We start from the raw sequence: 22,296 nt of genomic DNA, 5'->3' as shown, positions 1-22,296 counted from the left end.
AAGGTGCGACCAACGGTATTACATAGTATAACTTAATTTAATGAATTAGTTTGCGGTTTTTAACTATAAAAATCATGGTGTGAGCTATATAACAAATGGTCCGTTGTTGCACTATTACCTAGCACCAGTCCCTGGTCTCTGCCAAGCATTCTCGACTCTTTGTGGAATATATTCCATAATGTCCCCAGTTGTCCCCGTTCTAAGTAAGTGCCCATTCTACATTCTACGAATTTTTGAGATTTTGAATAAAATATCTAATAACTCTTCATTTTTAGTTTTGCTTTCAGTTCCCTTTTAATTTACATATCTCAATTAAGTGAGTTGAATAAAATTGGGTTAGGAATTGTGAATTTGGTTTTGGATAGTTTAAGACTTTATGAACTCAATATAGCATATATCGTATAATAAAGTTGTTGTCCTCATAATCACACATCTGTATGACACTTCAATGAGAATAATAAATAAGGCAAAAGATAACAATGATAGTTCTTTGGAACAGCTTTATTAATTGAAATTTTACAGAGATTATCAAAATACATACTGAAACAATTTGAACTCTTCAGCCACACGAAAGATTTGGTATGTTTTGGTTAAATTACAAAGCTATTGGAATAAACTTCAATATTTGAGGCAGTCTAATTGAAGATAAAATGATGAAAAGAATTGTGACATTTCGTACAATTAATACATTTTTGGAAACTTAAAACTCTATAATCCATAAAAAAAAATCTGAATATAATCTTACATTAGAGAAAAGAACTGTACATTATTTCTCAAGGGCAGAAAGAAACGGATTGCTATGAATTGGTTACACAAGGATATATTGTCCACTTACAACTAAATTAACGAATATATATACTTTTCTCAAATGCGCGTTAATGTCCTCAAATTCGATGACAAAAATAAAGATAATTCTAGATAACAACATTGCCTACTTAACATGCATATCCTGGTAAAGCAGATTGAATTTCAGTTTGCACAAAAGAAGTATTTAAAGTGTGATATACGTTATCTGAAGTTTTAAGTTCAAAATGATAAAAATATATATAATATCACAGTTCTGTGCATGCAGAGTGTTATGAACCCTTTCGAATCCGGGAGGGGTTATTGAGAAATATATTTAACGGCATTGAGAGTTTCGGAGGAGGGGGTCGATTGGGAGGGTTGTCGGCGGGTCGTTCGGTACGCTATTCCGGAAGGTCAGAAAGAATCCTCATTTCTTTGAGGAATCATCACATGCACCAATACCCTAAAATAAAATAAATTAATTAATGTTTTTGTAACGAAAGCTAAAAAATAAAAGTCATAAAATATTTAATTTTGGTTTACAATATCGGCGAACTACTGTTATAAGTGAGAAAATGAAATATGAAGTTGATAGTTCCAAAAGAGTTTTGTAGTTGTCGTATTTCAGGGTAATATAAACCATATCAGACTTACATCTGGTAAATCTCCAGTGTAAGCTGGGAGGGTTGCGCTGGTACCTGCATTCCTCCTCAGTCTCCGCTTCCGATTTTGCTGCTACAATAAAAAAAATACAGCAATGAGTTTAATCATTTTCGTTTTATCTTAATAATTCTTTTGGTAAATGATATATTTATAAGTATAATATTTCAACGTGAACAATTGCTAATAATAACACAACAATATAACGCAGACTCGAAAACTCCCTTTTAAATCGAAAAAACTGCAAGTTTGCGATAGCTGTATGTTAACCTAGTAACAATTCATGTTATCCCGAAACTTCATAGAAACCAGAAATAACAAACAAAACAAATAGAATTCGAGTTGTAACCATAAATAAAATCGAGACGATCAGATGCAGGTATTTTGGATTCTGAAACATGTCTCTTTGAATTTATTGGAGGACTTGACTATAAAACAGCATTTTTGATGAAGTCAAAACGGTTCTTAACTTAAAAAATAGTTAAAAACATCAATCGTGCGGGAAACTTTCTTCAATGAGAAAAAAATACACCATGGAGAGTTTAACAAAAGCATTGAAATATGGTTTACTGGTTGTATCAGTAAGGACAACGCATATCATACTGATACAATGGAAAATCAGAGAGCAAATTAGTATAGCTATATGTCAAAATATGAAATATCATCACGGACGTATTTTGTTAAAAATATTAAGATTTGGAAAATATACTTGCACTTATAAGTGATCATATAAGCATTCGACAGGCTTAAATGAATGGTTAATCTTGCCAATTGTTTTTATAAATTTTGCATTTTTAATGTTGGACACATTCTAAAATCATCGAAACCACTATACTAGTTAATCAAACGATTTTTTTTAGTTGATGCTGTTGCTGGGTTAGTATAAGACACGGACCGACATTATCGTTAATAAAAACTTACAGCGATACGCTCGGCATAGTTGGACTGGTTATCTTCCAGCTTCTGAATAAGTTCCATTAACCTCTTCTCAGTTCTCGTCAGGATCTATCAGACAACGAGACAAACTGAATGTCGTAACATAACATAATAACAACACCCACAAATTGTTAAATACATTTCGTTTAACTACAGATAGCATGGAATTGATTCAATTGTCATTTACAGATATATGTGAATACTTTCGGGCTGAAATATGTAAATTAATGTATTATATTACTTCGCAGAAAACTCAAACATATATCAATTTGTAAAAGCTCTTTTTTTTCTTGAGATGAATACTGTTTGCTCGATTGCAATGCTTGGAAATAGCTAAAGTTCGTTTTCATTATATTTTTGTTTTCTATTGCTAAACATGAACTTCTTGCTATATATAAAAAAAAATTAAAGCCTCAAATTAAAAAGCAAGAACTCAAAATCTTATAAGAGGCACTGAAAAGAAGTTGGGATAGACTTAAATATATGAAAGAAATCAGGAATCTTAAAAAAACCCGACGCGAAACCATTTGCTCCAGATAAATGTAATCATATGCCTTTTACATACACACTTCAACAGAAAAAATAAATTGTACGTACCATCTTTCGCTTCTTCATTGGCACATTAACTCGTTTCGTTGCCTAAAATAGTTGAATTGATAAGTAACAGTATGAGTAAAAATTTGTTGGGGAGATAACCACTCAGCTTCAAAAAATTTCAAAACAATATATCGAAATCAGCGGCACAATAATTGGAATACTTTGGATTATATCATTTTAAAATTTGGGAGCATACAATAATAAAACTTGGAATAAAAATCAAAGATTTTGACGATTTGAAGATGGTTTTTATTCCTTACAAATTTCTCATAGTCCAGTTAAGTCGTGTTTTTTTAAATTTTACTATCTATTGTATTTAAGTGATAAATGTAATATATAGGTTTCTCTGATCATTTGTTCAATATACGTGAACATAGTGTTTTGACAAGTAAGGATAAAAACATGTGACCATCAAGTGATATGGCTATATAATAATTCCTAACCTGTAATTTTTATTAAGCGAGGTAAATTAATACATTGTTAAAATTTTGATATACATTACCGCACCTGTGCTGGTGTTATATATTCACTGATGGCGCCATCGATACAATCGTTAATTTCGGGATCACCATTTTTCTTCTTAATTGAAAGACTACGACATTTTCCTGTCTTGTCATAATCGTCCAGACAATATTGCTCACTGCTATCCGATTCCTGCCCAACAACATTGACGAAGACGACTCTGAAAATGAAATCAAAATAATGAACTATTATAGCCATTTTCTTCTATGATGCTATTATCAAAAATGAAAATATGCAGATATTAGATTAATTACAGCATTGACAGTCACGTTATTTTGTTGTGAAATAATAGAGGTTGTGTGTTGTACGATGAGTACGTAATTAACTAAATCTAGAAAACTCTGTAAGACACGTATGCCCGTTCCAACACTAAAGAACTGTAACAAGATCACATAGGTCATGTTACAAAAAGCAGAGTAACATAATTTACTCCTAGCGGAGCCAGTACATTTGAAGTAACATTTACATGCCGGAAACCTTAACCAAGGTCACAGACGTCAATGTCACAAAAATACAGGTATACATATTTTATCTGTAAAGGGAGATAAGTTCATGAATTCACATGACCTAAGCTGCAGCACACTTTGAATAACTGACCTTAACTCAAAAGCTTAACCGGCAAGATGTATTTTGAAAATGTATAATTACGGACAGTGGTACGAAATACTGCTCCACGCCATTCATGCATAACGATAACTCTTACTGCTTTCCTCACAATAACACTGACATATCAATACAGATTTGGATAACAATGTGGACGGGAATGTTAGTGTAGGGTTTCATTGACATTTTAAATATACCACAACAACACCAAATATATTTATATAATGACGTCATCATTGCTTTATGGCAATATGCAATACTGATTCCGCACAAGTCACCTTCGTCATATTTTTTAACATTTGTGTTTCACCTCTTAATTTATATGCCATGTAAAAAATGATAATATTAACATGGTTGTTTAATTTCATTAATCGATACTTGATAAACTGTACCCTATTTCCTTGTCGTGGAAGTATTTGTTTCCAGAGCTGGCTGTAAGCGCTTCGAATGATGTCTCAGAGTCAAATTGATCAGTGCTGCTGTATTGGATTTTTAATTCGACATTTTCACCACTTGGAACACAGAAACCCATCACAAACGTCTTTCTGCCAACGAGATATAAAAGATACTTAAAATGTTTGTAATTAAAAAACCCCATAAAAAGTGAATGTTGTTTAATATAGCTAACTACATGTAATATTTTCTTTTCTTTTTCTACAAATAGAAAACATCATTCATTCCTTGAAACAAGCCATCAGTCAATATTCCGCAAGGTTCAAGAAAATGATTTAAGGATTGTACCAGATCATAAATTCGTATGTATAGATTGAAAACCGAAGTGCACTCTGAATAAACCGCAATGCTAAGCGGTATATGCAAAGAGTGACCTTCAAGTTTCGGTCTATACATCGATAGAATGTTTTTATCTGGTACAATCCTTCTGATTTCATTCCAAAATTATAAAGAAAAACTGTTATTGCATATGTGTTATTCTTACTTACAACAAAAACAGTAAAGCATTGTATTGCGTAATGATGTTTACGTTAATCAATCAAATGCCGTGTTTAATACTCTGTACGCGTGCTATTACGCGCCAATCTAGAAGAGCAAGAACTTTCAACAGGCTCATTTACAGGTACTCTCTCAAATGACGACGTTCATAAGGCCATGTATAGATCTTTACTAGACGTCGGAAATATGTCCATGACATCTGTTCTTAAATTGAGTAGAAAACTATTTTTTCGATATCAAAAGTCATTGAAAACAATATCAGGAAAATAACATAATTGGACAATGACAAATACTGAGTTACCCTTGATTAGCATCATAAGTCTTAACATTGACGGCTGAGGCGAAATCGAAGTTATCATAGCGAACAAGATAGAGGTAGTCAGGATTGTTGGCGAGGACGTTGAATGGAGTACTCTTTTCCACGTCATCTAATGTCACTTGAGTATCTTCATGGACCCGAAATATGTCCGCAGCCCTGTTTGTTTCCACCTGTAGGATTTGTAAATGTATTAATCGTCTGGTAAATACGTTCAAATAAACATATCATATTTGCGAAAAAGAAAAATTACTCTGAAAATATTAAGGTAATAGGACTGTGTCAACATTTCTCTGTAGAGTGTCTTCAAATTTTGTAGTTATATTGCTTTGAAGTAAAGAAAATTTTCTGCCACCAAAAAAATATAGGTTGACAGAATTTTAAGGATTTTAAATGGAAATTTAGGTAAAAAGGAGTGAATTTTGAAAAAAATGAAAGACACAATCTTTTGCAAAATAATGTCAATAAAAATGATACTGCCATAGATTAATATTGCATTAATGTATATCAGTTTAATCAATGCTGAAATTGTGTAAAATTAATTATCTTTAAACGATTAAAAAGTGACATTTTATAATAAAACCATTTACACATAGTAATTGCATGTAAGAGTTATCGTTCTTGAAAAACTTCACAGTAGTGAAATAGGTAGCCGGTTTCCTGAAGTACAGACAAATGGACACATTTGACTCATTGATAAAACACAACTGAATGAATGCCTGGATTCCTTTGAAATTCCTTTATATTGAGAGAACACACTGTTCTGTCAATAATAAATATACAATATTCATTAGTTTGATATTAAACATTAGAATATGCGGAAATTGTGATACTGTCTCCCTACATTGGATTTTCAACTACGGATGTACTACCTATTTCTGTTTATCAATACACTCCTATGACCTTAAGTAATTCTTTATTGTGTCACTAATCTTGCTTAATGTAATAACGCAGTTGTAGGTCTTTATTCAGCAATACACTGGTCATATTTGGTTGATTTACGCGTATATATCTAGTGCAATTGACAATATGTATGATACATCAATTATATGATATAATTATGTATTTATTATGCATATATCAAAAAGAGTACCGCGGGGCGGAACAAAATACGCCCGTCAAATGCCATATAGTGTTATATACTTTCTTACATTGAAATAAGATTTGCATCATTCTAAGAGTAGTTAGCTGACATGCTATAAAAATGTAGGACAAAAACAAATACTCAAATGAACAAAAAGCAATAACTTTTGCAAAAATCGTCCAATCAAATTCTTTTAAGGGAGACACAACTTCATATCATGATTATAATGCATACCAAGTTTCAAAGAGATCCGTTGAAAAATGTAGGAGAAAATCTCCGGACAAAAAATCAAATACTGAAATGAACAAAGGGCAATAACTTTTGGAAGAAATGTCGAATCAAAATTCTTTTAATGGAGACATAATTTCATATCATGATTATAATATATCCCATGTTTCAAAGAGATCGGTCGAAAAATGTTGGAGAAGATTGCCGGACAAACAAAAGTCTACGCCGAACGGACGGACGGATGGACGACCCCATACCATAATACTACCGTCAAATTTGACAGCCGTATAAAAATAAGCCTGGCTTGTACCATTGCATACTCTTCGTCACAGACGGCATAGTTATCCCACTTTTCCGAGCAAGTATCTGTGACTTGGAACGGTGTATTTCTCAGAACCGTCATCGCTGAGTCAGAATCCGTAACAAAACCATCATCAACAAATGATTCGACAAGATTTCCTTCCTTGTCGTCATTGATATCAGCAACAAACACTCGGCTACCGTCATCGGGCTGTGGAGAACAACAACAAGTGTAACTGGTTAGTTCATTTGGTGGAGAGTAAAATAGGAGCATTAGCTAATGTACCTTTAAATACAGAAGATCAGGTTATGTTTGTTTCCTCTAATAACGTTCCGTTTATAAAGTTATTTTTCGTCTTTCCCTTTTATCTCTCTAAACAGTTACTGACTGCATTACAACAAATCATCATGAAAGTTCGCACATACAATCTAGCGGATATAAAGTGTATATGTACTGCTAGATGAATTCGTTTGTTTGTTTGTGTTTTAACACCCTATCAACAGCTATTGTCATTTAAGGACGTGCCATATTTTGGTGGTGCAGAAAAGCCGGAGTACCCAAAGAAAAATCACCGACCTGTGGCCCGTATCCTGCGACTGCATCTCGAATGCATCTAACTTGCGACCCAGTGGTTGAGGGCTAGTGATAGCAAAATATCAGACGCCTTAACCACTCGGTCACCGAAGCCCCATTGAGGAACATGCCTACATTTTATCCTTATCATTTGTTTTGATATAATATATCTCTATATTATCTGCTCAGTAAAAAAACAAAACCATTACTTATTTTAAGTTCATTTAGTGTTAATTTTTTTTTCGAATATCTTGATATCAACAAAACTGTATTTCGGACATAAAATTTGATAAAACTAGGGCAAGATATGAACAAATGAAATACATATATGGAAAACCTTGAAACACTACAAGGATAATAAGGCCATGTTGTCTGGAAAAATAAGCGCCTTTCGCTCCATCAATCACGACATCTGACGTAAAAATCAAGATCAAATCCAAGTAATGTCACGTTGTCATTACAAGAACTGGGATTGTAATAACAAACCTAGAATGAGCGTCACTAAAAATCCAAAGAAGTTGCAGAATTCCGAATGAGATGATGAAACTTGTGAATAGTCGTCATCAACCTTCATCTTTGGAAACTCTGTGTTGTAATTTGCTACGAAATTACATGAAATTTAGGGTTAGGGTTAGGGTTAGGGTTGAGGTTTAGGGTTAGGGTTAGGGGTTAGGGTTTAGGGTTAGGGTTAAAAATCCAAAGAAGTTGCAGAATTCCTAATGAGATGATGAAACTTGTGAATAGTCGTCATCAACCTTCATCTTTGGAAACTCTGTGTTGTAAGTTGCTACGAAATATGCAATGTTTTGATATATAAATAATAATGATAATATCTTGTGATATCTTGAAAACACTTATATTAACATTTTATAACTATTCGATGCCAAAACGTTCACGATAATACGGCTATGCTGCAGCTGATTACCATAAAGTGTGCGATGAATACAGATAATGTGCGACTATTATACTGTATATAACATTTGGTTTGCAATTGCATTAGTCAGAAAATGTAAAAATATATAAAAACACGATATGCATATAATTTGATGATAATAACAGTATATGTACATACATCTGTGAAGCCGAAAAAGATGTTGTCTCCCATTTGATTTCCAGTAATTGGTTCAGGGTTTCCTCCTGCCAAACTGAGGGCACCAGACCGGTAGTTTACAGATGTGTAAAAATCGTCGAAATACAATCCTGACAAACTTACTGGCCCAGTAAACTCCAATCCAACCCTAGTTTGGTTGTCACTGGAAACAATACAGAAGTTTCATGTCAAGTTTCGCAGTCAATATATCAACAAGTATAGTATAAATAGTTACAGTAGAAATGTGTTCATGATTACACTAAAAACAGTTACAGTAAACATAGATCTGATTACATTGTCGACGTTTACTGTCAATATGAACATAATGATATCATTGATGATTGCAGTCAATATATATATAATGATATCATTGATGATTGCACACAATATGTACATTATTTAAATATGGACATTTACAGTCAATATGTGTTATATATCTGGAAAATGGTACTTCTTTACCGAATAGTGTATTTTATTTTGAGGAAGAAAAGAACATAACAGAAATATGTACACAAAATAAGCCGTTCAAAATATTGTGATCGACTTCAGTCAAGCAATTAACGTGATGCAGAAACCCAAACAACCTTGTGTATTCGGTCTGAGGGAAATAACTGAACCCACCAGGTTCGCACGCTTATTGTCTGATACATACGAACTGTCTCCCTCTGCTTGGCCGCTCTCACGATCTCCCAGGATAACACTATCCTCTATTGCCTGTTGATACACCTCATTTCTGATTGATCTGTAATTAAAGTCGGATTATTGGTCTATATATATATACGTGTAAATGTACACCAGAACAACATGTTCAAGCTTAAAACAGAAAACGTAAACAAAATTTTTTCTATAAACAAAATAACATGGACCGTTTGTTATGTAAGAAAATATTAATTTTTTATAATTTATTTTGAGACAATTTATACATAAGCAGCAAGTTGATCTTGTAACCAATATAATCTCGCAGATGATGATGATGATGATGATGATGATGATAATGATGAAATGATGATTCTATGATTCTATGATGATGATGATGAAATGATGATTCTATAATGATGATGATGATGGAATAATTATATATGAAAGATGTTGATGACGAAAACAATGATGAATGATGATATGGTCGGCGATGATAATGATGATGATGATGATGATGATGATGATGAATATGACGATATTAGGATGACAATGAAGATGATGTTGTTTTTTTATCACTATGATAATAATGATGATAAATTTTGATAAGGCTAGATCCATTGTCTTTTGCGTATGTGTGAGAATGCGCGAATGTCCTGTTTATGTATATGTATATGTAAAGAAAAACTTAAAAAATATAACATTACACAAAAAAAATCAATAGAATCTCGCAGATCCTTTTTAAACCTAATTGATCACTCCATAAAATAAACCAAAGTTATCCATACATTTCAATTAGCACTTGCCTGTTTATAAGTTGAGGTTATGTAAATCTTCCATTAGGCACTAGACACAAGAGCTTATATTGTTCGTTGTAAAACACAATGTTGAAAATAAATCATTCTGAAAACAAATCTTATCTAAAAGCATGCACGCACGCACACATATTTCTATATTAAAATCTATCGATTAATACATTTGTTTACCGTAATTTCAAAATGTTGTAAAACAAGACTACACATACACTGCTATCGATCAAGGACGAACAACGAAGTTCAATTTGAATTACTTACCTCAATACTTCTATTCCCTTTTTGCTTTTTGCGACCCTAAAAAAAGAATCATTTATACAGGGTTTTAAAAACACAATTGTGTTTCTATGTTTTTAATTCCAATTTACACTTATTTACACTTCTTTTTGTGTTTAACTGATACACTTTCGTTTTGTTGAACTGATATTCTTTCGTTGTGTTTAGCTGATTCTTTTTCGTTGTGTTTAACTGATACACTTTCTTTGTATTTAACTAATATCCTTCGTTGTGTTTAACTGATACACTTTCGTTGTGTTTAACTAATATCCTTCGTTGTGTTTAACTGTTACACTTTCGTTGTGTTTGACTGATACACTGTCGTTAAGTTTAACTTATTAGGTTATATTGTATGTCTTACACAATAGTATTAAGTGTACCGTACTAATAAACTAGACGTCCCATTGTTTTGTCAATGTATATATATGTTTAACATACAAATGATATCAACAAAAGACAACATTCAAATATATTAAGCATAATTGATATTGTAATAATAAATTAGTTTACAAAAAATGATTTCACAACAAAAGGAAAATGAGACAAAGATCACATACCTCTACAATAACCGGAAATGCCGCTAGAATAAAAATGAGCAATGCAAAATATTGCAAGGCAATCGAAACGCCCCCATCTGTTATCATTTCTTTGTTTATCGAGCTGTACACTTATCTATGGATATAGGTCACAGTGACACAATCCTTGTACTCCGCACTCTGTCAGCCAAGACATACTTACATACCAAATATGGTAATTCAAAGTGAAATAGTATAGAAAGTATGCCTTAGACAAAATTATTCAAAGGATATGGTCAAAAATCAAAGCATAGGTCACGGTGACATTCCTTTTTACACGACACTCAGCCATCTCAAGATTTGTTTGCATACCAATTCTGGTTACTCTAAGTGAAATAGTATAGAAGATATGCGCTGCACAATTTTACAACTTTCATAAAAAGAGACATAACTCCGAAAAAATGTCCGGATCGAAATGTATTAGCAGGTGAACAACTTTAGGGTATGTTAATTATTTTAGCGAAGTTTCATCAAAGTCGGCGAAAACATTAGGAGGAGTTGTCCGGACGAAATTGTGTCTACAGACAACCGGGGTGGAAACATGATGTCCAAAGAAAAAAATGAGACGTGAAAAACATCACTTTTAACAAGAAAAAATCCCATTATATCTACATTTTGATGTATATATGTTTTGATTGAAGTAATGGTTAATTTTTTAAATAACGAAGCAAATTGGAAATATTTCTAAACTGTTCACCTGAGTAAAGCATACTAATACTTACGAAAAATTCTTCAATGATAGCCTTGCCGCTCTGATGTAGACATTGGCTTCTTCATTATTGTAGGCTGCAATCACGTTATTAAAGTATTGAATACACATGTACACTCAATCAATTAAGACATAGAACAACGAGGTTATAAGTTACTAGAAACTTATACTAGAAAGTATACTTCCATCCAATTTTACAACACGTCTGCCCCATCAATTGGAAAAAATTTCTTTTTACACGGGTACAACAAATGCATGATTGACTTTCACATTAACGATCACAAAAAGTTCTAAGAATCTCAGCCTTACCACTAGTTAAAGGTTAATGTAAGTTATTGCCCTTGTTGCCTGAGCAACGCATTTGTTTTCTGTATACAAAAGATAATACGAATATACTACAAAAAGGAAAAATAACTGAAACAATTTCTTTGAAGATATGGATATGTTTCCATTTCATACAGAATTTTCAGCAGAGAACTTAACATTGATTTGTCAAGTGCCAGATAAGACTTCATTGAAGAAAATAACTCAACATCTGACTCTCTTTAAATGCTTGACAAAAAGGAATAATTATTTGTTTATCTCATCATGAAATTGTCAAAGAAACAATATGATCAAACAATTAAAAAGTTCAAATCGTATCAGTTTGCAAGACTCATTGGACAAACTGAAGAAAAATGCAGAAAGACTACTAAAATGTTTAAAATATATCCTCGAAATACTCGCAAATTCTAGCCAAATCATGTCAAACTTATATACGGTGTGCTGGATTAAAACTCTTGTTTGAGTTCTTAGTTAACGGAGTCATTTCTTACGTTAAAGGTCTAACACTTGATGCATTTTACGACCACGCTGACAAACTGTTTTCTTAAATGAGTTGTTTTTTTTTAAACAAAAATGGCGACTTGCAGAAAACATCTCTTGAACAGTTTTTCGTTTGAGTTTATACAAACATATAATAATAAATATGACAAAGACCACCGATACTTTCACCAATGATAACTTCAGATAAACAATGTATAAATATGTGAAAGTATTCTAAGTTCCTGTCAATACAAGCAGTCCCAGACGCCGGGAGTGGCTCAAAAGCCGTCAAACACTGTAAACCAGGAGGCTGACTCGAAATGTGTTCTTGGTTACTTAGGTAGTTCATATATAGAGCATTCCTTGACAAATGAAAATCATCATCATTGAAAAGTATTGCCTCATCCCTGCTTCTGGAAGTGAATAAGCAGAGCCCGGACCAAATTATTTATCCAACTCAGATTTAGTTTCTGAGCTTTTTTGTCATAACATCATAACTATTATTTATTTCGTTCCTCGCTAAAATCAATTTTCTTCATCCGTCTCAGAATAATAATTTTAAATTGTGCTTTCTACACTTATTACTTTATAGTGAATACATTGAATTCAACGCAAGTTTGCTCTCGCCCTTTTTGCTTTTGCCGCGGGGTATTGCATCATTAAATTATATTGGGTTCATGTCAATGGGGAATATTCATAAGTAAATTATTTGGACTCACCAGTTACACAGCTGAGTTCAAGTAAGGCTAGATCTGATGTATCGTCTGTCGCAGATACTCGTGGGGCATAATCCTCACCCCACTTCACTTCACCGTCATCGTTCAGGTAGTCCCCGATTCGTATTCCCATCTAAGTGCAATAAGTAAAACAACAAAGAAATTTAAATTTCATCAAAATACATTAACAAATTATGAATGTTCACTCGATGCGAATAATGACGACAACAGGAAGTGAAGTTGCCTCATGATCGTCCATTAAACCGGAAGCGAAACAATAGGTGAGACAGTGAACGTGTGCGGTCTATTATACTGCGGGCTAACGGCCTTTTTATGGAGATTGACTGTGAAGTGATCGTTATTGTCATAATTTGAATAAATATTAAGATATTAATTTGCAGAAAAGGAGTATGTGGTAGCTTCAACTTATGGAGATAAGCACAACGCGATGGCTCTCAAAATTATTGTTATTCGAGAAAAAGATCTATATACATATTTAGGAAATAATCAACGTATGTGCATATGTTATGGTGGAATAAATAACGATCGTGAAAAAATATTGGAAAAATAATTATCGAAAGCCGCTTTCGACCTGAGATGGTTATTAGTTCCAACATTTTCGAATTTCAGATTATATTTTCCAGTACTATCATACACACACTTTCATGTATATCGATTCGTCCAAGAAGTGAAATGTAAGGAGTCTTTTTTTTCTGTCTAACTTGGTGTCTTTACGTCTATGATTAGCAAGGTGATTTAGATGATGTAAGTATAAAAATTAGGCTGTTCTGTTACACTGTCACCTAAACGCTTCGTTCAGCGGAACATTCTGAACGAACTTGATATATTTTAAATAGATCTATAGGTTATCAGAAGCCCTTTTATTTGTCCGCTAACAAATTGTCAAAAACATACAAAACTAAATTCGTGTACCCTCACTCGACAAAGGAAACAAGTCCCGTTACTCGCTTGTTTACATTTGCGTGGGAGGTTTTTGGAAGAGCGTTGATCTGTTGAATAATAAAACATGCACGCACATAGTATATCGTCCTATAATACATCGTTATTAACCAATGAAAAGTGTCGTTGCATCGAAAACTCGGTAGAATTGAAACAATGGTCTTTAATTAAATTAACAATATGACGAGGAATTAAAAATGTAGATAGAGTCATTATTAACAACGGGGAGGGGGGATAAAAGATGGAGCGACACACTTTTGAAATTATCAAGATAGCAAACTAATGAATATATATCACCTTCGCGTTAGAGTGAGCTGTGTTCTTTGTGAATAATTTGAGGTTGGTCTGGAATGTTTGACCTTCTTCCAAATCAGTCTTGCTGGCTGACGGGCCCATCGGGAAATTAGGAAAGGCGAAATGAAACCCATATCCCTTTAAACACATCAAAAATTACATTAATAATGCATAATAAATGTTATGGTGTAGTCATAATAATATGGAAATCCTGATGATGAGAAATTTCTCCAGATGCTATTCTGTAAAATCGACGATAGCCTGCCGCTGAACCTCCACAGGTGTGGCAACATATCTCGATATTTCTCTCAACATATAACTATAAATTATATGCAAAAACCATGATTCATTAATGAACAGTAATGACTTTTGATGATGTAATGCCCTGTTTTTGGGCGGATTGGTCGAGTGGTGAGTTGGCGCTATAGATGATACCGTTGGAAGCACGGCCCCACTACAAACAGAACACATTACATCTCCAGCACACACGCAGTCATACACACTTTGGGAGATATTAGCCAGGTGGCATAGGACTAGTAGTTAGCATAGGACTAGTAGTTAGCAGCCTGATAAGGCAGCTTCTGCGAATTCCTCAAAATTTTATTAATTAATGTATATGCTAATTGTATTAATTGTATATCTATGTACTGCAAAGCGCTTTAGAGTAGCTTATGTTAGCTAGATAGGTCGCTATATGAAATGCTGTATATATTATTATTTACATTGTTTCTTCTAAAATCACGTTTGCCTGTTCCATGCTGTGCGGTAAATAGTGACCTGACAGTTAGTTTCTTTACACAAATATTTTTTTCATTTAATGCTTCTGTAATTTTGCAATGACATTTGCATTCTTTGCTAATTCCTAAGATCGGTATAAAGCATTATTTTGTAACAGGAAAAGGACTCTTTGTACGACAATATGATGCTCTTCGAAGCCAATGCGACTCTTTAGCTTGCCAAATCGTGGTAATTGCTGTACGATACTGCTTTCTATAAATGTCGTGAAATATTCGTTTCCTATAGATCATATTCAGTTGATTAATGAAATACAATTCAATTATGAGTAGGACAAAAATTTGCAGGAATCTCGTGTTGAGTAGAATATAATTTTATGGTTTTGCAAACTGTATATGAAATGTTTGTATAACTATATTTAAAGTATGTATATATATATATATATATATATATATACTATGTATGTAATATGAGCGTGTCTTACCTCTGATGCTACTGCAACATTTCCCTCAAATTCATTGTCGGGGTTGGTAACAAAAAACCCACTCGGATTTCTGTAAAAAAAAAATGTGTGAAATATGAGCTGCAAATTAATAGAGGGAATTGCTTCAATATATATCAACTAACTCTACTTTCGTTACAGGTTGATATGCTTGACTTTTGATTAATTAATTTGTCTAAGTGAACACCATTTCTCTCTAATAATTAACCAAATTTTATGATGGAAGAGGTAGACACTTACTTGTCTGTTGGAATAAGATGAGCTTTATTGGGTAGTCCTGCCTTGCGCTGGAGCGTGGCAAAGTTATGATAAAATCTGTTCCCAACCTCGCCTCCATCTTCAAGGAAGTAACCATGGCCAAGACAATCAAAGCAGACATTGTTTTTAACCTACAAAAATATCGATATATGAATTGATAATCCTAAAGGATTTTGGCGACGAGTTTTCGTATTGCATATTTTATCGTCATATAATTCAATAATACGTGTAATCACCGTGACCCCTCGGTATTCAGATGACGGTCAGGTCAGGTCAGCTCATTCTGGTCAATATGCATATTTTGAGTGCTACCGCACAAAGTCAGGTGGTTTGTGACGTCACAGTGTAGCCTCTTGCGATATCCTATTCATTTCTGACAAGCCTTCAACCAACCATTAACTCCTTATAATTGTGTATAAGGAATATAAACATAAATCGACGAATAAGAAAATCAGTGAAGTTTTACATATAAGCTTAAAATCTATAAGTTTTATATGGTCATTGCTAAAGGGCATACATGATACATACATACCCCACCTGTGAATTAACAGGTAAGCTACATGTATTTGTGAACGCAATGACCAAAGACATGTATAACCTTCCCTTTAACTAACAAAGGGCGCATGGTGGATCGTCTTGTTTCACATTTTTCCAATGTTGAACGAAAGAATGATGTTGCAAGGGTTTAAGTCCATTTCAAGTGAGTTTACCTGTATTTTACATTTTTTATCTGAGGTTAGCCCGACAACTGATTATGTTGATAAGTTAATAACGATATTAGGATTTCTATAGATTCTGATGATCCATTATTTTTGAAGTAATGGTTGTGCTGATGTGACATTTACCGTATTCTCTTAAACATCAATATGAAAGCAGTTATTTGGTAGTTTTTGAACAAAAATAAAATTTCATTGGCGAATTAAATATTTGATGATCTGAAGAGTGGTGGCGCACATTTTGTTTCTCAGAAAAACCTTCTGATTTCATCATATACTTGTCCCCTATGATCACAAATAAATCCAAACTTATTCCAGTTCCTATTTATTAACACTGTATTTTAAAACAAATACAAAACCGGTCATATAGCCTAATTGTTTTTAAAATAGCCGAGTTTAAATTCAGACAATTCTTTTTCATAATGCAATTTTTTGTTTCAAAAGCATAACTAGTAGAAAACTCACTGAAAATGTAGAAATGCATAGAATATAGAAGGGGAAAATACGCGTGTGGCCTTTAATTTGGTACACGATTCTTGTTCGTGACGCTCTAATGTGTGTACTTACCTCTAAGTTATGTGTAAAGTGAGCGACAACACATCGTGCGTACGAGTTGTGGATAGACAGGGAATCAACGACAGCCTTGTCTGTTACATCCCCAGCAAGATGGAAATGGATTGGATAGCGCCCTGTCAATACAACCGAAACATTGAAATCGCAAAACAAATATACCCCAATATAAAATAAACGCAGGAGGAAGATAATGTTATCACTGTCAGGCTCTCGAACTCATAATCTGTGGCACCAAATCGCCTTGCTGAGATACATCCCCAGCTCTGGACATTACGCCGTCGCGTTCTTCTTTAAAAAGATTTCCCCACAATCTTGACATGATTGAGTGCCAGGATTGCAATGTATAGTTATATACGTTGATATCACAGGGACATGATAATTTGTTACAGCTATGTTTGGACCTAAACTAAGGTGTTCAGAGTAATGTTACATGTTTTATGGGTTTCGATCGACTTTCGGTAAAAATGACACCCCAAAGACGATGTATAGGAGAAGGGAGGAAAGCTCTCGATATGGAAATGTCCACCCACCAAAATTTATTGCATCAAAAACAACATTTCTAGTTGATCTACGGGAAAATGCTTAGTATCGTTGGAAAGATAAATATTTTTTTCTTTTAAAAACTTCCTATTCCGTCTTTGCGTATTGCAGAGTTATCTTCTCTTGGGAGCAGGTTTTGATTGTTACGTCACTTGTTTGTGAGAGTAACGTCATCAATTTTTGAGAAAACGACGTAATTTTCTCGCACAAACCAATAACGTAACAATCAATACCTGCTCCTAAGAGAAGATAACTCTGCAATACGCAAAGACAGAATACGCACGTAAAATGTATTCTCCTTCCGCAGACATGAACTCTGTTTCCTCCAAAAAACACGCGCCATTTCAGAGTTTCAAAGTTTTTGCAGTCAGCCTGCCACTTTTTTGAATATTAATGAGGTTGACGTCAGCCGCGTGCCGAGACCCGTAGTATGATTGGCTGGAAGCGCAGCCATTTTTTCGCTAAAGCAACCAACACTGCATGTTTCAGCACGTGCTGACCTCAACCACTTTAATATTCAAAAGAGTGGCAGATTGACTGCGAAAAACCTTTGAAACTCTGAAATGGAGTGTGTTTTTTAACCTTCTATGTCTTTTTTTAAATGGATCTTAGGTTGTGTTTTGCAGGATTCAGGAACAAGATTTGGAAAAAAACCAAAAGTACACCAGATTATTATTATACAATGTATATATATATATATATAATGCCATTTCACGCAATATTATATCAACAATATACCTAAAGATACTGTCACTTAATTCCATTTCCTCCCTAATTTTTACATTTTAATCAAATTCACGTTGTGTTTTTTCGTAAAAAGAATAACCTCTCTTTTGCTTCGTTTTGGACTGAACTGTAATACAGCTTTACTAGGTTATAAAGGTATAAAGTGTTGTGTTCGAATCTAAGTATAGCAGCACTGTATGTTTATACATAAAGGACACTGTTGTTGATTATATTTTATTTTTTATTTTTTTCATGAAAATTCCGCAGGGTATGATTTTTTTAAAAGAAAAGATTTGTCAAAGCTGTAGTCTTGCTGGAAAAAAATGTTTCAAATGTGAAATTAACGTTTTGACAGATACAATGTAATTCCTTGTACATTTTAAAATAACCGGCTACTAGCCGGCCGAAGGGATATGTTTTAACGTCATAAACAAAATTTAGTAGTAAATATGTGATAATATGTAAATGTTCCATGTTTTGTGTGAGAAAAAAAAGTCTGATTACTAAAAAAACGACAAACTTCATTGTCTGCACGATCGTTATAACTTAACTGCATATATGTGACAGGAAAAGGAAAATTCAAAATCAAACGGGATTCAAACCCGGGATCTCTGATCTTTAGACAGAAACTCTTGCCGATTGCGCTTTACTTGGACACCGGCGATCGACCTAGCCTAGTTCCGCCTTTTTTTACTCTGAAGACAATCGAGACCCGATGTCACATACCGAGGGTATAATTTTACGTGTGCGCCAAAGTTGAACAGGAAGGAAAAATGCAACGGCCAGACCGGGATTCGAGCCCGGACCTCTGTATTTAAGAGACGCTCTTACCAATTTAGTCAGTTGTGCTATCACAGCCAAAACACATCTTGTCAGTTACAAAAAGTCTATTGTTTTCCCTTGTTTATAATACAATAAAATTAAGTCTAAATGGGCTGTTTACTGTTATCATTGCTATATTCTTGACACAGATCATTGGGTGATACACATGAAATCATGAATCAACGCGTAAAATAAGAATAAAATATAATTTACCGAGAGGAAAATGTGAACCCATCAAATTCAGCTCAAAGTCAGCAAAGTTACAGCTCGCGAAACCTGCCAGGCACTGTCGGACATAAAAATATGAATCAACAAAACATGTCCGGGTAGACAACGTTCATGAATGTTGTGAATAACACCCCGGCCTTCCACGCAAGCGGCCGGGGTTCGATCCCCGAAATCGTCGTCGTACGGATCGAAATTGAGAGAAAATGTTTTTCTCCTGCCAACACAACTCCAACAACCCAGGTGAGGAACAAATTGGTCCGGGGTGGATTTTGCGGTATCTGTGCTGAAGCAGTCAAAGGTGATGTGGCACTATAAATGATGCCGTTAGAAGGACGTTCCCACTACAAACAGAACACACTACATCTCCAGCACACACGCATGCATACACACATAGGAAGATATTAGCCAGGTGGCACAGTACTAGTTGTCAGCGCATGATAAGGCAGCCACTGCGAATTCTTCAAAAATGTATTGATTAATGTATATGCCAATTGTATTAATTGTATATCTATGTACTTTAAGCGCGTTAGAGTGACTTATGTTAGCTAGATAGGGCGCTACATCAAATGTTTTATATTATTATTTTTATTATTATTAATAATATGCTTCCTATCAAGAATCCCCGTACTACTGCCACAACTCTAACTATGCATCGGGAACCTTGTTTTTGTCATGACTTTAGCTTTGATAATAATTTCTAAAAAAAATCTCGTGATGATAATAAATAAATAGATAAACAAATAAATCAGATAAATAAATAAATGAAAAAAAAAAGTTTTTTTTTTATATATATAAAAGGATAGAGGTAAATATGATATATAAACAAGGGAGAAAAAATATCTAACAATGTATTATGAGTATAAAAGTGATCTTAGGTAGACAAGGATTCGAACCCTGGACCACCGATCAATATACTACTACTTTAACCACCAAAGCTACCTGGTCAACGGCAGCTTCCTAGCCAGTTCCCAGTCGCGTTTAAGTAAAATCGAAAAACGAAATAAGGGGAGGCTACTGTGTATGTAAGAAAAACAATGGTGGCATTTTGTAGTGCAGTGAGACATCGATCCTTACTTACACACATATTAGTTCTCCAATATATTATGTAAGCCATATGTTGGGGGTCAATCCCGTTTTTGTACAATCCTTAACAATGTTTTAAAAGAAAAACAATTCTGGACCTTGAATAGGCCCACCAATTTTATTCTTATAATTGACATTCGTCTGACCTTACTAACTTCTTACCTTAATGTTGCCACCATATTGGTCATCACCAAGGGTCACTCCTTCTACGAGGACGTTGCGGTCAACGAGCGCCACCTCGGCGCACATGGGAACGCCCTTATAAGTTTCACACAAATGATCATATCTGGCGGTCACTGGATATGTATATAAAAACACAGATACATTTATCGAAGTGTTTTGTCAATATTGCACATACACATATACAAAATGGTAACATATCCCTCAAACCAATAACAAGTAATCAAGCAGATATCTCCGAAAGACAATTTCACACTGATTAACATAGCGCTTTACACAGAGTAATCTCCCGAACACTACGTAAGTAATACACTAACTAACCTGATTAAACTGATTAAACAATGATGATTGTCTAATTGGTTTGACTATATAATGAACCAACTCATAAATTAAGAAAACGTATTGCCAAAATAAATTTTCTCATTTGTTCTTTTCATAGGGACCAGATTGATGGTTTAAAAAAAACCCATCCTTGTGTGGGTAAGTGCATATGAATTCATGGATTACTAGTACGAACGAAATTTCTTATGTAACAAAACAGATTCTTTTTTTTTACAGTAAAAGATTTTTCATGTGTATGAGTTTCCCGGAGTATTTTATTTAATCATAACTGCCTTATGAATTAATACTCACGGTCAATCTTGACATGAGTTGCATCAACTAGTTCCGTGATTGTAGCAAATTCAGTTTCTTCATGACTTCCAGTAGACGAGATTAGCAGTCTGGAACCTAAAAACGAAATAAATACCGTTAATAAATAAATTAGTTTTGCGAACAGATAAAAATACAATATACACTTTAAATTATTTTTCAACATTATATACGGTATATGAGTACCTATGATAACGTTATTACATTCTCAGTTATGTGTATTATGATGTGTATGGAATCTCTATAATTACCATATCTGTGGAAGTATAAAGAACATTAAAAGGTTTCATGGTATTGTACATTCTGTTTTGTCGTTGAGATGGGAATCTGGTATACTTCAATTAATAGATAAAATAAAGGGTAATATTAGTATAGAAAGGAGAGACGACGGTATGAGGGTAATATACTTACAAACAGGAGAGATGACGGTATGAGGGTGGTATTAGTATAGACAGGAGAGACGACGGTTATATAATGACAGACAGGAGTGGCAAAGCGATGGGGGTAGTATTAGAACAGACAGGAGTGACGACGGTATGAGGGTGGTTATAGTATAGACAGGAGAGATGACGGAATGAGGGTGGTATTAGTATAGACAGGAAAGATGACGGTATGAGGGTGGTATAAGTAGAGACAAGAGAGATGACGGTATGAGGGTGGTATAAGTATAGACAGGAGAGATGACGGTATGAGGGTGGTATTAGTATAGACAGGAAAGATGACGGTATGAGGGTGGTATAAGTATAGACAGGAGGGACGACGGTATGAGGGTGGTATTAGTATAGACAGGAGATATGACGGTATGAGGGTGGTATAAGTATAGACAGGAGAGATGACGGTATGAGGGTGGTAT

At 34.1% G+C, this 22,296-nt stretch overlaps 1 protein-coding gene across 1 annotated transcript in view; it reads right to left on the bottom strand.

The window, feature by feature from the left end:
- Window positions 1-1,007: 1,007 nt before the first annotated feature.
- Window positions 1,008-22,296, bottom strand: part of LOC110456159 (transmembrane protein 2-like) — a 36,478-nt gene continuing 15,189 nt past the window's right edge. The window contains exons 7-26 of the mRNA XM_021506731.1: window positions 21,426-21,521; window positions 20,775-20,908; window positions 19,515-19,587; window positions 17,208-17,329; window positions 15,907-16,055; window positions 15,649-15,718; window positions 14,433-14,567; window positions 13,179-13,308; window positions 11,669-11,732; window positions 10,357-10,392; window positions 9,300-9,389; window positions 8,630-8,810; window positions 6,994-7,194; window positions 5,357-5,544; window positions 4,497-4,649; window positions 3,487-3,661; window positions 2,980-3,021; window positions 2,368-2,451; window positions 1,441-1,521; window positions 1,008-1,249 (exon numbers count right to left, since the gene is read on the bottom strand). Coding sequence (XP_021362406.1) covers window positions 1,214-1,249; window positions 1,441-1,521; window positions 2,368-2,451; window positions 2,980-3,021; window positions 3,487-3,661; window positions 4,497-4,649; window positions 5,357-5,544; window positions 6,994-7,194; window positions 8,630-8,810; window positions 9,300-9,389; window positions 10,357-10,392; window positions 11,669-11,732; window positions 13,179-13,308; window positions 14,433-14,567; window positions 15,649-15,718; window positions 15,907-16,055; window positions 17,208-17,329; window positions 19,515-19,587; window positions 20,775-20,908; window positions 21,426-21,521 — 2,240 coding nt within the window. The 3' untranslated portion in view covers window positions 1,008-1,213. The remainder of the gene's footprint in view (window positions 1,250-1,440; window positions 1,522-2,367; window positions 2,452-2,979; window positions 3,022-3,486; window positions 3,662-4,496; window positions 4,650-5,356; window positions 5,545-6,993; window positions 7,195-8,629; window positions 8,811-9,299; window positions 9,390-10,356; window positions 10,393-11,668; window positions 11,733-13,178; window positions 13,309-14,432; window positions 14,568-15,648; window positions 15,719-15,906; window positions 16,056-17,207; window positions 17,330-19,514; window positions 19,588-20,774; window positions 20,909-21,425; window positions 21,522-22,296) is intronic.

This window comes from Mizuhopecten yessoensis, unplaced genomic scaffold, assembly GCF_002113885.1.
Source record: "Mizuhopecten yessoensis strain PY_sf001 unplaced genomic scaffold, ASM211388v2 scaffold8537, whole genome shotgun sequence".
NCBI lineage: Eukaryota > Metazoa > Mollusca > Bivalvia > Pectinida > Pectinidae > Mizuhopecten > Mizuhopecten yessoensis.
The sequence above is the reverse complement of the archived record's forward strand: the minus strand, read 5'-3'. Positions and strand labels throughout refer to the sequence as shown.